General features: G+C 44.8%; 1 protein-coding gene across 1 annotated transcript in view; it reads left to right on the forward strand.

The window, feature by feature from the left end:
* Positions 1-3,603: 3,603 nt before the first annotated feature.
* Positions 3,604-12,547, forward strand: part of CERS6 (ceramide synthase 6) — a 320,859-nt gene continuing 311,915 nt past the window's right edge. The window contains exon 1 of the mRNA XM_079924293.1: positions 3,604-4,147. Coding sequence (XP_079780419.1) covers positions 3,978-4,147 — 170 coding nt within the window. The 5' untranslated portion in view covers positions 3,604-3,977. The remainder of the gene's footprint in view (positions 4,148-12,547) is intronic.

A 12,547-nucleotide genomic window follows, 5' to 3' on the forward strand; every position in this document is an offset into this window, starting at 1 on the left:
GTTCGAGCCCCTGTCCGGGAAGATCCCACATGCCGCGGAGCGGCTGGGCCCGTGAGCCATGGCCGCTGGGCCTGCGCGTCCGGAGCCTGTGCTCCTCAACGGAAGAGGCCACAACAGTGAGAGGCCCACTTACCGCAAAAAAAAAAAAAAAAAAAAAAAGCAAAACAAAACATGCACTGTGCATGTGTATAGAGGTTATTAAGAGTTTACGAGCCCTTTCCCATATATTATCTCATGTGAACCTCATGATAGTCAGGTGACATAGGCAAGACAGGTACTTGCAGCTTACGCAGGAGGGTGTTCACATGCTCTTAGAAACTAAGTGATTTGTGCAAGATTCACAGATAAGCCGTGAGTTCTCTTTCCAGGGTCCAACAAAAGCTATCTTTCAAAATGTTCCTGAAATCTCACCACCTTCTCAGAGTTGATGAATAGGAGAGCAACATGATCTTAGTTTGGCTTCTCTAGAAAAAAAGAGCATTTCCAGGGAGGTGTAATTTCAGGGAAGCAGGAATGAAAGAAATGGAGAGTGAGACAGAGAAAGAGAGGAAATACAAGGCAATTCCTGAGCTGGCCACAGTTTTGAAATAAGCTGAGCGCTGTGTATCACAGGACATTTTCAGAGAGGCTGTTTGAAGCTACTGTGTGTGTCCCAGGGCAGGGGAGGGAAAAGAATGAAAATGTACCACTGGCTTCCATTGCCCAGGATCAAAGTTCAGGTCCCAGGGCACTAAGTCACCAACACTTCCTCATATATGTGTGTGTGTATGTGTGTGTGTGTGCGTGTGTGTGTGTGTGCGTGTGCATGTGTGTGTGTATGTGTGGGCACACAGTGGGTCTTTCGGGAAAGAAGAGAAGGCAAGGTCCTGTCAGGTCATACATGAGAGTGACATGAGGAACCAGTGGCAGCCGTGGAGGGGGTTTGCCTGGTCCAGAAGGCCAGGGTCCACCATGACATGACCTTTTGCCACAAAGGTGGCAAGAGACCTTAATAGAACTCCTCTCTGTGGCCTTACAAGAATGCATTTGGTGTCAAGGCATTTTCCTGGAAAGTCACCAGTAACAATGAGCAGTTGGGTACATGGTCTCAAACGAGGATGGTGATGAACTACTCCCTGATGAACCCACTTCAAGGACACCACCCCTACCCCACTTTAGAACTGATGAAGCCCTTCTTTATGCCCACACTATTCTTCACATGAATTTATAAACATTTAACACTATTATTTATTCAGATTTTTCCTCTCCTAGAGATTTTTGTGAGGTTAGAATAGTGTTGATTCATTAATTCAATAGTTTATTGAGTACCTACTATGTGCTGGCACTATTTTAAGTGCTAGGGATAAAACAGCTATAGACACAAATCTTTCACTTTCAGAAGCTTACATTTTAGTGCGTGTGGGGAGACCAATTGAAAAAAAAGTAAAAAATAAATTGTGTTAGATGGTGATAAACGCTTTGGAGGGAAACAAAGCAAGAAAGTTGATTAGGAAGAGTAGGGGTGGGGAGTGACAATTATAGATTAACTAGGGTGTCGAGGGAAGGCTTTACCGAGTGAGTGGCATTATAGAAAGAGTGGACATGGATACTTGAGGGAAAAGTTCCAGAGACAGAGCAAAGCAAGTACAAAGGCCCGAAGGCATGCTGGGTGTTTTGCTGGAAGAGCAGGGAGGCCAGTGTGATGAAAGCACACTGAGTAAGGGACAGGGAAATGAGAGAGGAGAACAGATGAGGTCAGAGAGGTAACATGGAGCCACATCTTTGGTCACTGAAATGACTTTGGCTTCCAACTGAGGAGGAATGGGGAAGCAGTATGGTTTTAAGCACAGAAATGATTTTACTACATTTCAACTGGATCACATGAGCTGAGAATAGACTGTAGAGGGACAAGTGTTGAAATTGGGAGTTAGGAGGCTACTAGGGTAACTCGGAAGAGAAATGGTGGTGGTTTGGACCAAGATGGTTGCAGAAGAAGTGGTGAGAGATGGTGTCATTCCGGTTTAAAGATGGAAGTGACAGGATACGTGATGGATTATAAAGGAGATATGAGAGAGAAAAGGAAAAAAGGTGACTCCAGACAGGAGGGGGAAAAAATTAGGGGGAAGATTAGTAGTTTGGACAGGAAATGGCTTTTAGACATCCAAGGGGAGTAGTTGACTTGATAGTGGACTTAGGAGGCTGAAGTTCAAGGAGAAGTTCATGGCTAGAGATACAAATTTGGGAGCAATCACTATGACACTGAAAGCCACACAGATGGCATTGAAAGCTATGGGACTGGAGAAGATCACCAAGTAAATGAACACAGGTGGAAAAGTGAAGAGGACAAAAGACTGACTCCTAGGCCACACCAACTTTAAGGAGTGAGGAGTAACCAGAAAGGAGATTCAGCAAAAGCGGTCATGAGGTAGGAGGAAAACCAGAAAGAATGTGGATTCTGGAAATCAAGATAAGAAAGTGTTTCAAAAGGCAGCTACTGACAAACTTGGCCAAATGCTACTGATAAGAGGTGTTGAGAACTGACCTTTGGGTTTAGCAGCATGGAGATCATTGGTGACCTTGAACAATTCAGTGCAGCAAAGAGGGGCAAATGCTCAAACAGAAGTTCGAAAGCGAATGCAGGGGAGAGAGTGGAAGCAACAGATATAGGCAGTTCTTTAGAGTTGCGCTTTAAAGGCAAGGAGTGAAAAGAGGGTGGTAGCTGGAGGGGGAGGGAGGGTAAAGAAGTATTAAGAGCCTGTTTATTTTCCTCTTGGAAGGGTCCAGTAGAACTTACTAGCAGAACCAGGCAGGAAATGAACGTTTGTGAGAAAAATCAACAAAGTATTCCCTGGAACCAGGTTCTGCATGTACCACCTAATTGATCCACACATGGTTTCCCTATCAGTGAGGAAACGTATCGTGGGAGTCAAGGTGCCTGGGTTAGGCCTCAAAGACTTAACACCTTAAAGGTTTCCGATGCAAAAGGCGTTAACAACGAGCCCATCAAGTAGCAGAGTGCAGGTTCACTACCCATGGGCCAAGCCAAAACGGGGTCGGGAGCCATCTTCTGAGAGGTTCATTTAGTGGGGCAGTTTTACAGAAGGCTGCGGTTGTTATCATCATCAACATCCTCTCATCGTTATCAAACAGCAGTTAAGTGCCTAATTTCTCTTACCACCTCATAAATTAAAGGAGGGCCTTTTCCCCTGGGGTCGCGGACTGTGCTGACGAGCGGAGTAAAACCAGGCTGGAAGGTCAGAGATGGGGAAAGACGGGCGCGGCGTGGAGGCAGACGCCTCTTGCCAAACCATCCTGCCCCAGAACCCGATTTTCCCCCTCCTTCTCCAAGCGCTGGAGTGGATGACTCTTTACCTGCTATTTCTTCCTCCTTTGCTCTTTGCGCCCCCTACTTCTCCTTCTGCTGTTCTGTCTCGGCGCAAGGGTGGATCTGAATATCGCCCCGACCCCTACCTGCCTCCCCAGCGCCTGTACGCGCACGGGAAGCCGACCGAAACCCCTGAAACTCCAGCGCGGCAGAAGCCGGCGTTCTGAGCATGTGCGAGCAAGCCCCGGGGCCGGAACGGATTCGGGCGGCCGAACCCAGGTCGCTGCCCTAAGCGCCGCTCGAGAGCACTGTGAGCGCGGGGCCGGGTGGCACTCCCCAGAACGGTGCCCTGGCGCCCTGAGCGCAGCGGCTGCGCCCTGCCCTCGGGGCGTGGGCTAGCCGGCCGCGTGTGCCTGGCTGCTTGACGCGAGGACGAGCCAATCAGGGCCAGCGGCCGTGGCTGCCATGTGACGGGCGAGGCGGCTCCTTTTCCCAACGCGGCCAGAGGGAGGAGAGAACCGGGGCTCGCCGCGAGCCTTCGAGAGCAGCGGCCGCGGAGGAGGCGGCGGCGGCGGCACAGGCTCTAGCCAGCCGCGCGCGCATCCCCGGGCGCCCTGCGTGGCGGAGATCTCGGCGGGCCGCGGGAGCCCAGGACGGGACTGGACAAAGCAAGATGGCAGGAATCTTAGCCTGGTTCTGGAACGAGAGGTTTTGGCTCCCTCACAATGTCACCTGGGCGGACCTGAAGAACACGGAGGAAGCCACCTTCCCGCAGGCTGAGGACCTCTATCTCGCCTTCCCCTTGGCCTTCTGCATGTTAATGGTACGGCTCATCTTCGAGAGGTAAGACGGGCTGGAGCGCTCCTCCCCTCCCCCTACACACACACACACAAACACAAACACACACACACACAGACGCACACCCTCGCGCGCACACCCTCGCGAGCGCTCCTCCCCTCCCCCTACACACACACACACACACACACACACACACACACACACGCACACCCTCGCGCGCACACGCACACTCGCGTGCTCTGTGGCGCACGCACCCGCGCCCCCAGCGCTCGCGCTTACGCCTCCCAACCTTTGTGTTCGGGAAGGGGTTGCTGACCCCTCAGCCTGGCTGCGGTTGTGGGAGCCGGAGCGGCTCTGGCTTGCCTCCGGATTTCCTCCGGGGCGCTGGGGAGGGCCTGCGGAGCACTGGGGTAGCCCCCCGCACTCCTGCTTGGCCCGCGCTCTCCTCCTCGCGGAGAGGGCGGGCGAACAAAGGTGAGCGACTGCCGGCCTTGGGACGCGCCACACTCCGCCGGGCTGGTCCCTTTCCGCCCCGCGGGCACGCTGTGCTGCCAGGCAGCGCTTCCCTGCCGAGCCTTGTCGCCACCCACCTGACAGCCAGGAACGTTCCGGACGCGCGGCCCGGAGGGCAGAGGAACCGCGCACACTTCCAAATGCTTTCACCCGGGCGCACGGATTGTCCGGACTGTGCTTTGGACAAATTCACCAGGGACTCCTTGGCTTATGGCCGCTGTTTGGTTTCCATCAGTGACACTGAGTATCAGGACCACAGTGCTGGGAAATAGGTGACAGTAGTTTGTAGGTTTCCAGGACTCCGGGCCATTAGCGATTTCTTTCCAGGACGGGTGCGCAGCCTGCAAAATGGTGATATTAAATTGATAGATGTTTCCTATGAAATTTAATAAACAAACTTTAATTTGGTACCCAAACACAAACAATTTAAAAGAATTAACATATTATTGTTTGTGTAATTGCCGGTTTTGGTTGGGTAGCTCCTTTGTGTCATAAACAAACTTGTGTTACTCACTGAATCAGTCTTAGTCACCAAACTAGATTGTGTCTGCCACGCACTCTCCGGGTGCTATTGAAACAAAACCGGGACAGCAACACACTTCTTTTTCTCAACTGAAAACCTCAGCCTCCCATTCCTTTCCCCTCCCCCGTCCCCCATTCATCAGTAGGGGCTGAACTTCTTAGATCACAGAGTATAGATTCCACTTCTCACTTCCACTCCACCTCTCCTCTACCCCCAACTCACCTTGGTCTTGTTTCTTGAGCTTTTGCTCTGTTTTTTTGGTGTTTCTGTTTGTCCAAAACCACTCTTGAGGATGGCAGAATTTGTCTTTTGTGTCATTTGTTGCTGGAAATGGCAACAGACAATGCTTCATGGGAACAAAAGGTATCTTTTGTTTAAGGAAGGTGTATTTTTCAATGGGCAGTATTGTTGCTTGAGAACTAAGTCAGCTGTTCACATGCAGAGATTGACGTGCACAGAGGAACAGATTTAAAGACCTGTTTTGAAATGATTGGAATCTAGCACAGATACGTCATTGATCCTCTCCAGCGCTGAGACTTAACTGTGAGAAAGTGGGTGTGTTGTGTTTGCAGGGTTAGAGTTGCTTTGTAGAGCAGATGTTTACTTACAGAAAATGGGAACTCATATCTGACCTTGCAATCTGTCCCAAAAGAGCCTCTTGGGAACGCCGGGTGCTCTGTGGAGACTCATAGTAGGGGTTCCACACAGTTGCCGAATGACATCTGATCAATTCTGGCTGATCATTTCTGGCTGGGCTCACTTTTAGCTGGCTAATGCATTTTGAAAGAGATGTGTAGTCCTATGTTTTGGAAAACAAAACCACGTCAGCGATTGACCTGTGGGCAGAAAGCTGATTCCAGGCTGTTCATTTGGTTGGAAAAAATGCATGTTAGAGAATGGAGATAGCTTTGTACTTTGACTTTCTCTGCTTTAAAAAAAAAAAAAAGCTAATTTCATGGTTGCAAACTGGAAGTTCATTTTTCCTCTTCCTGAACATTTTTTTCTTCCTTTGCACAATCCCATGACTTAGAATTTACACAAAGGGGTCAGCTGCCTTCAACCATCAGTCACAGCAAATGTCCTCATATTGATATGTAGAGAGTTGGTGGGTTTCTTTCAGGCCATTGATCCAAATTGAAGTGATTTAATAGCTTGTATGGAAAGTGAAAGTTTATGATTAATGTTCAGCATAATAATCCAGTATGGCCCATATACCACAGGATGCTACTGACTTTTGGAAGGGTGTCTGTTTCTTTCTGTAGTAGTGACAGCTCTGTCTTTAACCATTCGGGATTCTCTCACTTCTCAGAAAATACAAGGGTATAGTTGTATCCAGAATTACAAGTTCTGCATGTTTCTTCTCTTCTCAAACCTAAATGACACATTCTGGTATCCAACCTGTGGCCTTCATTTCAGCACCCATCAGGGACCTGAATCAATATAACTGAACCAAGCGATATTGTTGGCAGTGGTATGACTCAATTTCGGTACCCTTCTAACATGTTGTGGGTAAATGTTTTTCTTTTGCAGTATTCTGTAACGTATAACATGATTTTAAAAAGCTGGTTGTAAATCTCTTTGAAAAATGAAATGATTTGTAATGGGAAATCCCCCAGGATTTCTTTCCCCCAGGATTCTATTCCTTTTATCTCCTACTGTCATTTATTTCAGAGCTGAGAACATATCTATGAAACAGCTGATTATCCAAGACCTTGATTTCTATTAAATGGGGGTCTTTAATGCCCTGTTGAGGCAAAAATTGTGAATTTGAATTCATTCTTCTCAGTCTTACGTATTTCTCTCTGTAAAGAGAAGCACTAAAGAATTAATTGAATCGGGCTTTGCCCATTTGGGCTTTTCCCGTTTTCACCCCCACTGTTTGGGTGTTGGCAGTGAAGGCACTGGTGGCCAGAGCAATGCCATGTTATAGTACCATATGGACAGCAATATGAATGTCCAGCATGATTGGTTAAAAATGGAGCAGCCTAAATTCAATGACTTTTTGCTGATTCTGTGAACAGCCTGAAGTCTGGTGGTTTTTACATTAGTCTTTAAACTACAATTAGCTCTGGGTAGGGACCAGAAAGATCACCATAGATATTACCTGATTGACTGAGTAAAATATCTGTTTTTTTTAAAAATAATGGGATGGTTTCTCCTAGAATGAAAATTGTAGTGTGTACTGTTGTTGGCTTGTTGACAAGGAGCAGAATATTATTGAATAATGTAGCATTATCATGTCTTTGATGAATTGTCTTGATTTAATGCTTGTTTAGCCACAGTGAGCCATTCTCTGGAGTTATACTAAATGCTTCTTCTAAATTCATTAAAAAAATGTGTGTTGCTATGGTATTCGTAAATGTGGGATTAAAGTTCTGCAGAATTTCTACTTGGGAATAAAAATTTTTTGAGTTATTGTTACAAAAGATAACATTAATGCATTTTCTCTCTTGTGGGTTTAGGAGAGAGATGCAGAAAGCACTGATGGAAAATCGGAACATTCGCATTCTAGTCAATCTTACCTCACGCTGGGGCAGCCACCTAATTTCTCTCTGCCTTATTTTCTCATTTATGCAGTGAAGCAGATGGTCTTTGTAATCCAAGGTTGCTTGCACTTTCCCAGTTATCTCATTCCTGTAGGGATGCTATATATTTGAAGCTTACTAATTGTTATCTCATGAAACTTTGAAGCAGGCTAAATGTTATTTTTTTGCAGGTATAAATTAGTCATCTAAGAATAAAGAGATTTTTTTCATACAAATATCCTAGCTAATCGTTTTGTTTCTTGTATTTTTCAATTACGATTTGAGTTAAAAGAATCATTTGGGCTATTATCATTTGTGATCCAAATAGCGACACTCTTTCAGAATAACCAACAAAGAAGATTCTCCAGAGAAAGCAATTGCTCTCTTTCCTCAGACCTTTTTTAGATGGATCCCAGAGTAGATCTGCATCTCTTGTGATGTCTGGGTAAGAAATGAGCAGCTCATTCCTGTCAGGTTGCTTCTTCAAGTGCCAAGCTATGGGAGAGCTGTCATTCTTCAGAGGCTGACACCAGTCTTACCTGGCTCATTCAGCCAAATAATGACCTCCTGCCACCAAATCCTCAGAGAACAACAGTGTCTCAGTTGTATCAGAGGGGATGTCTGGCCAGTGGGTCAATTTTTATCATGCGTTTACTTAATATCTTTGCCTTAGCAGCAGCCTTGGGTGAGGTCATTGAGGAGACGAGAGGAGAGGACAGAGAGAAGACGAGTGAGAATGTATTTCTGATGGTTAGAGGAGAGAGGGGAGGTGTGAGTGAATGACTGCCAGGAAAAAGTGGGGTGTCAGGTGTTTCATAACTGAAGGATGTTCCTATAATGTAGCTTGTAATTGAGGCTGATATTGTCAGATATATTTTAGAAGACTGGAGTGTGCAATGGACTGAAATGTTCATGTGCCCTCAAAATCCATAAGTGGTGATCCTTATTCATAAGTTGCAAATGCCAAGGTGATGGTAGTAGGAAGTGGGGACTTTGGGAAGTGAATAGGTCATGAGGGTGGTGTCTCATATATGGGATTAGTGCCTTTTTAAAAAAGACCCCAGAGACCTCCCTCACCCCTTCCATCATGAGGACACAGTAAAAGGATGGCTGTCTGTGAAGCAGGAAGATTGCCTTCCCCATACACCAAATCTGCTGGTGCCCTGATCTTGGACTTCCCAGTCTCCAGAACTATGAGAGAAATTTCTGTTATTTATCAGCCGCCCAGCCTACGATATTTTGTTATAGCAGCCAGAATGGCCCAAGGTGGAGTACTTGAGAACAACTTGCATACAAACATGCTTTTTTCATGCAATCCATCCTGGATGTTTAACTCCATAAATGTACCTTTTTTGCTTGTTAAATGATTGTGTGATTCAGATTAAAACTACAGATACCTGCTTTGCCAGACTGGTGTAAGAGGCAAGAGTAAGAGGTGTAAGAGGCAGACACAAACAGGTTGACGCCTACAGTTTCTGACTGGGGTAGAAAAATTGGATTACAATGGATGTTTCATTGGAAAACAACCTAAAATCAAAGGGGTGGTATTCTCTGCAGAACTTTGGTACAGCCTTCTTATCTTGCAAAATAAAAGGTTTGTATTTACAGGGTGCAATAGTGTAGCTATTTGTAATAGGTTGATTTGTGGATAAAAGACATGACATTATTCTTAACGGGCAGCAGAATAGTGGGGAAGGCAGGTGAGATAACTTTAAATTATCACAAATGATTTAATGTCATCAAGGACTGATGAAATTAACAACCTGAGTTCACTTAATGACTTTTCTGTTGAAAGTATTTGAATTCTCCATGGACAGGGTTAGATTTTTTCCTCAATTCCAGTCCCAAAGGTATTTCAGAAGTGTTTTGTCGTCTGTGATGGGGAAGGGCAGGTGGCCTTGGCAAGATAATGGAGTTTCAGATGAATTTCTTCCATCATCAGACCAGTCCCATGGCTTTATAGGAGATCACTGCACCTGCCTCAGGCTTTCTTTACCTGTTTTACTCACCTGATAGCACTTCGTTGGTGAGCACTAGAATCTCGGTCCATGTTGTACATAGAAGATTTTAAATGTTTATTACACGCACTTAACATTCCTTCCTCCATCACCAAGCAAACCAGATTTTCTAAAGCTACTGGTCATCTATTTCTTACAAAGCCATGACCCTCAAAATTATATTGTTTTTCTCCCCTCCCATCTTCATTTGATCGATTTATTTCTTAAGCACTTTGGAGTCAGGATACCAAAGTTGCTAAATTTTGTTTGCTAGTAACTAGTGTGCCACTTAATGGTGTTAGGGGGGTATTTTTTTTTTCTTTTTATTTGTAAAAATAAGAGGTTAGCAAGATTGCCACTCGTATTACAAGGATCCTTCTGTATTAGTGATGCCCTGAAAATCTTTATGCCTAAAGTTATTCTTTGGTCCCTTCTTTCCCACATCCTCTCTTTTAAAAAAATGGTTTCATAAGCTCTTTTGTCATCTTTTTCCTGCCATCATAGTTTCTATTGACTTCTCCAAATGCCTGTGCTATGGCCTGATTGAATACAAAATGGTGATTCTCGCAATGCCTTTTTTGGGGTACTGCTGTGGATGATGGCGTACCCAGGGCATGTGGTCTGCAGTTGTAACTTGGAGCTCACCATTTGTTTTGTTTTATGTTGGACTACTGCAAGTGACTCCAGTTTTTAGTTTTAATTAAAAAAATAACAACTAATATTTATTTCCTAGTATGAGTTTATTACTTTACGTGGTTTACATCGTATAATCCTCTTATAAGCCCTGTGTGGTAGATATTAATCTTCCCAATATTTTACAGATGATACTAAGGATAGAAAATTTAGGAAATGCACCTAACTTGACACAGCTTAAAATAACAAGGTAGGCATCTAGAACCAGGTTTCTTGATCTCCTAATAATTTCTTTGATCTCCTATTTTAAAGCAAGTATCATGAGCTCATACTGTATATATATATATGGTTTTATATGCCGCCTTTTGCTATGTAATGATATAATCTGAACATTTTCCATGTAATTAAACTTGTTCAAAAGTGTTTTCAGTGGCTGCACATTATTCTACGCTTTGGATATGCCATAATTCATTTCACTAGTCCCCCATTATTGTTGGATACTTAGGCTGTTTCCAGTTTGTGTATATAAATCTTCCAATTACTGATGACTTCCTAAGGAATGTTCCCCAGAGGTGGCATTTCTAAGCCCAAAGATAAATATTTTAATGTTCTTGATAGATACAAATCACCAAATTCGTTTTGGGAAAGATTTTATTCATTTGTATTTCCTTATTGGCATGCAGATTATTATTATTTGAAGAAATCTTTTTCTTTGAAAGTTGAAAAAAATGTTACTCTCGTAATGTGTGTTTTATGTTACTCATGATGAACTTATTTCAAATATTTATTATTAATCACTTGTATTTCACTTTCTGTGAATTCATGTGTATTTTCCTACTGGGATGAGCTTCTCAACTTTTTGGGTAGGAAATGGTGGCCTTTGATTTTTTTTTTTTTTGCGGTACGCGGGCCTCTCACTGTTGTGGCCTCTCCTGTTGCGGAGCCCAGGCTCTGGACGCGCAGGCTCAGAGGCCATGGCTCACGGGCGCAGCCGCTCCGCGGCATGTGGGATCTTCCCGGACCGGGGCACGAACCCGTGTCCCCTGCATCGGCAGGCGGACTCTCAACCACTGTGCCACCAGGGAAGCCCTGATTTTTTTTTTTTTTTTAATCGGGATGGTTTCGGATTGTCTGTTTCTCTAGTCATGTGTTTATACTCACTTCTTTCTGCCTCCTGCCTCTCCTCCACAACCTAAGTCCTCATCATCAGGAAGGAAGCTTCTCAGATTCTGTTAATACATACTGGAAAGGATACATGCAAGAGGATGAAGTAGATAATATCCTGACTTTATTATGGAAGATGAGGCAGAGAGAAAGGGCTTGGAATAAGTTTCAGGGATTAAGAATGAATGGGTTTTGGGACTTCCCTGGGGGCACAGTGGTTAAGAATCCGCCTGCCAATGCAGGGGACATGGGTTCGATCCCTGGTCCAGGAAGATCCCACGTGCCGCAGAGCAACTAAGCCTGAGCGCCACAACTACTGAGTTGCACTCTAGAGCCTGCAAGCCACAACTACTGAGCCCACGCACCACAGCTACTGAAGCCTGTGCACCCTAGAGCCTGCACGCTGCAACTGCTGAGCCCATGTGCCGCAACTATTGAGCCCGCATGCTGCAGCTACTGAAGCCTGTGTGCCTAGAGCCCATGCTCCGCAACAAGAGAAGCCACCGCAATGAGAAGCCTGCGCACCGCAATTAAGAGTAAACATTGCTCGCCACAACTAGAGAAAGCCTGCGCACAGCAACAAAGACCCATTGCAGACCAAAAAATAAATAAAAAATTAAAAACAAAACTAAAAAAAAGAAGAATGAATGGGTTTTTATGAAGGAAAACTCAGAGATAGAGCCTAAACACCTTTATATTGTTTCTCTGAACATTTGGATAAAAGCGACTTAGTAGACTAAACATTAGGGAAATGCAAATCACCCCACAAGCGTTAGGATGGCTACTATAAAAAGAAAAAGAAAAGAAAGGAAAATAACAAGTGTTGGTCATGATGTGGAGAAATTGGAACCCTTTGCCTTGTTGGTGGGAATGTAAAATGGTACAGCCACTGTGGAGAACAATATGGAGTTTCCTCAAAAAATTAAAAGTAGAATTACTATATGATCCAGCAGTTGCACTTCTGGTATATGCCCAAAAGAATTGAAGTGCGGGTCTCAAAGAGATATTTGTGTACCCATGATCATAGCAATATTATGCACAATAGCTAAAAAGTAGAAGCCACCTAAGTGACCGACAGGTGAATGGATAA

The sequence above is a fragment of the Stenella coeruleoalba genome (assembly GCF_951394435.1).
Source record: "Stenella coeruleoalba genome assembly, chromosome: 6".
NCBI lineage: Eukaryota > Metazoa > Chordata > Mammalia > Artiodactyla > Delphinidae > Stenella > Stenella coeruleoalba.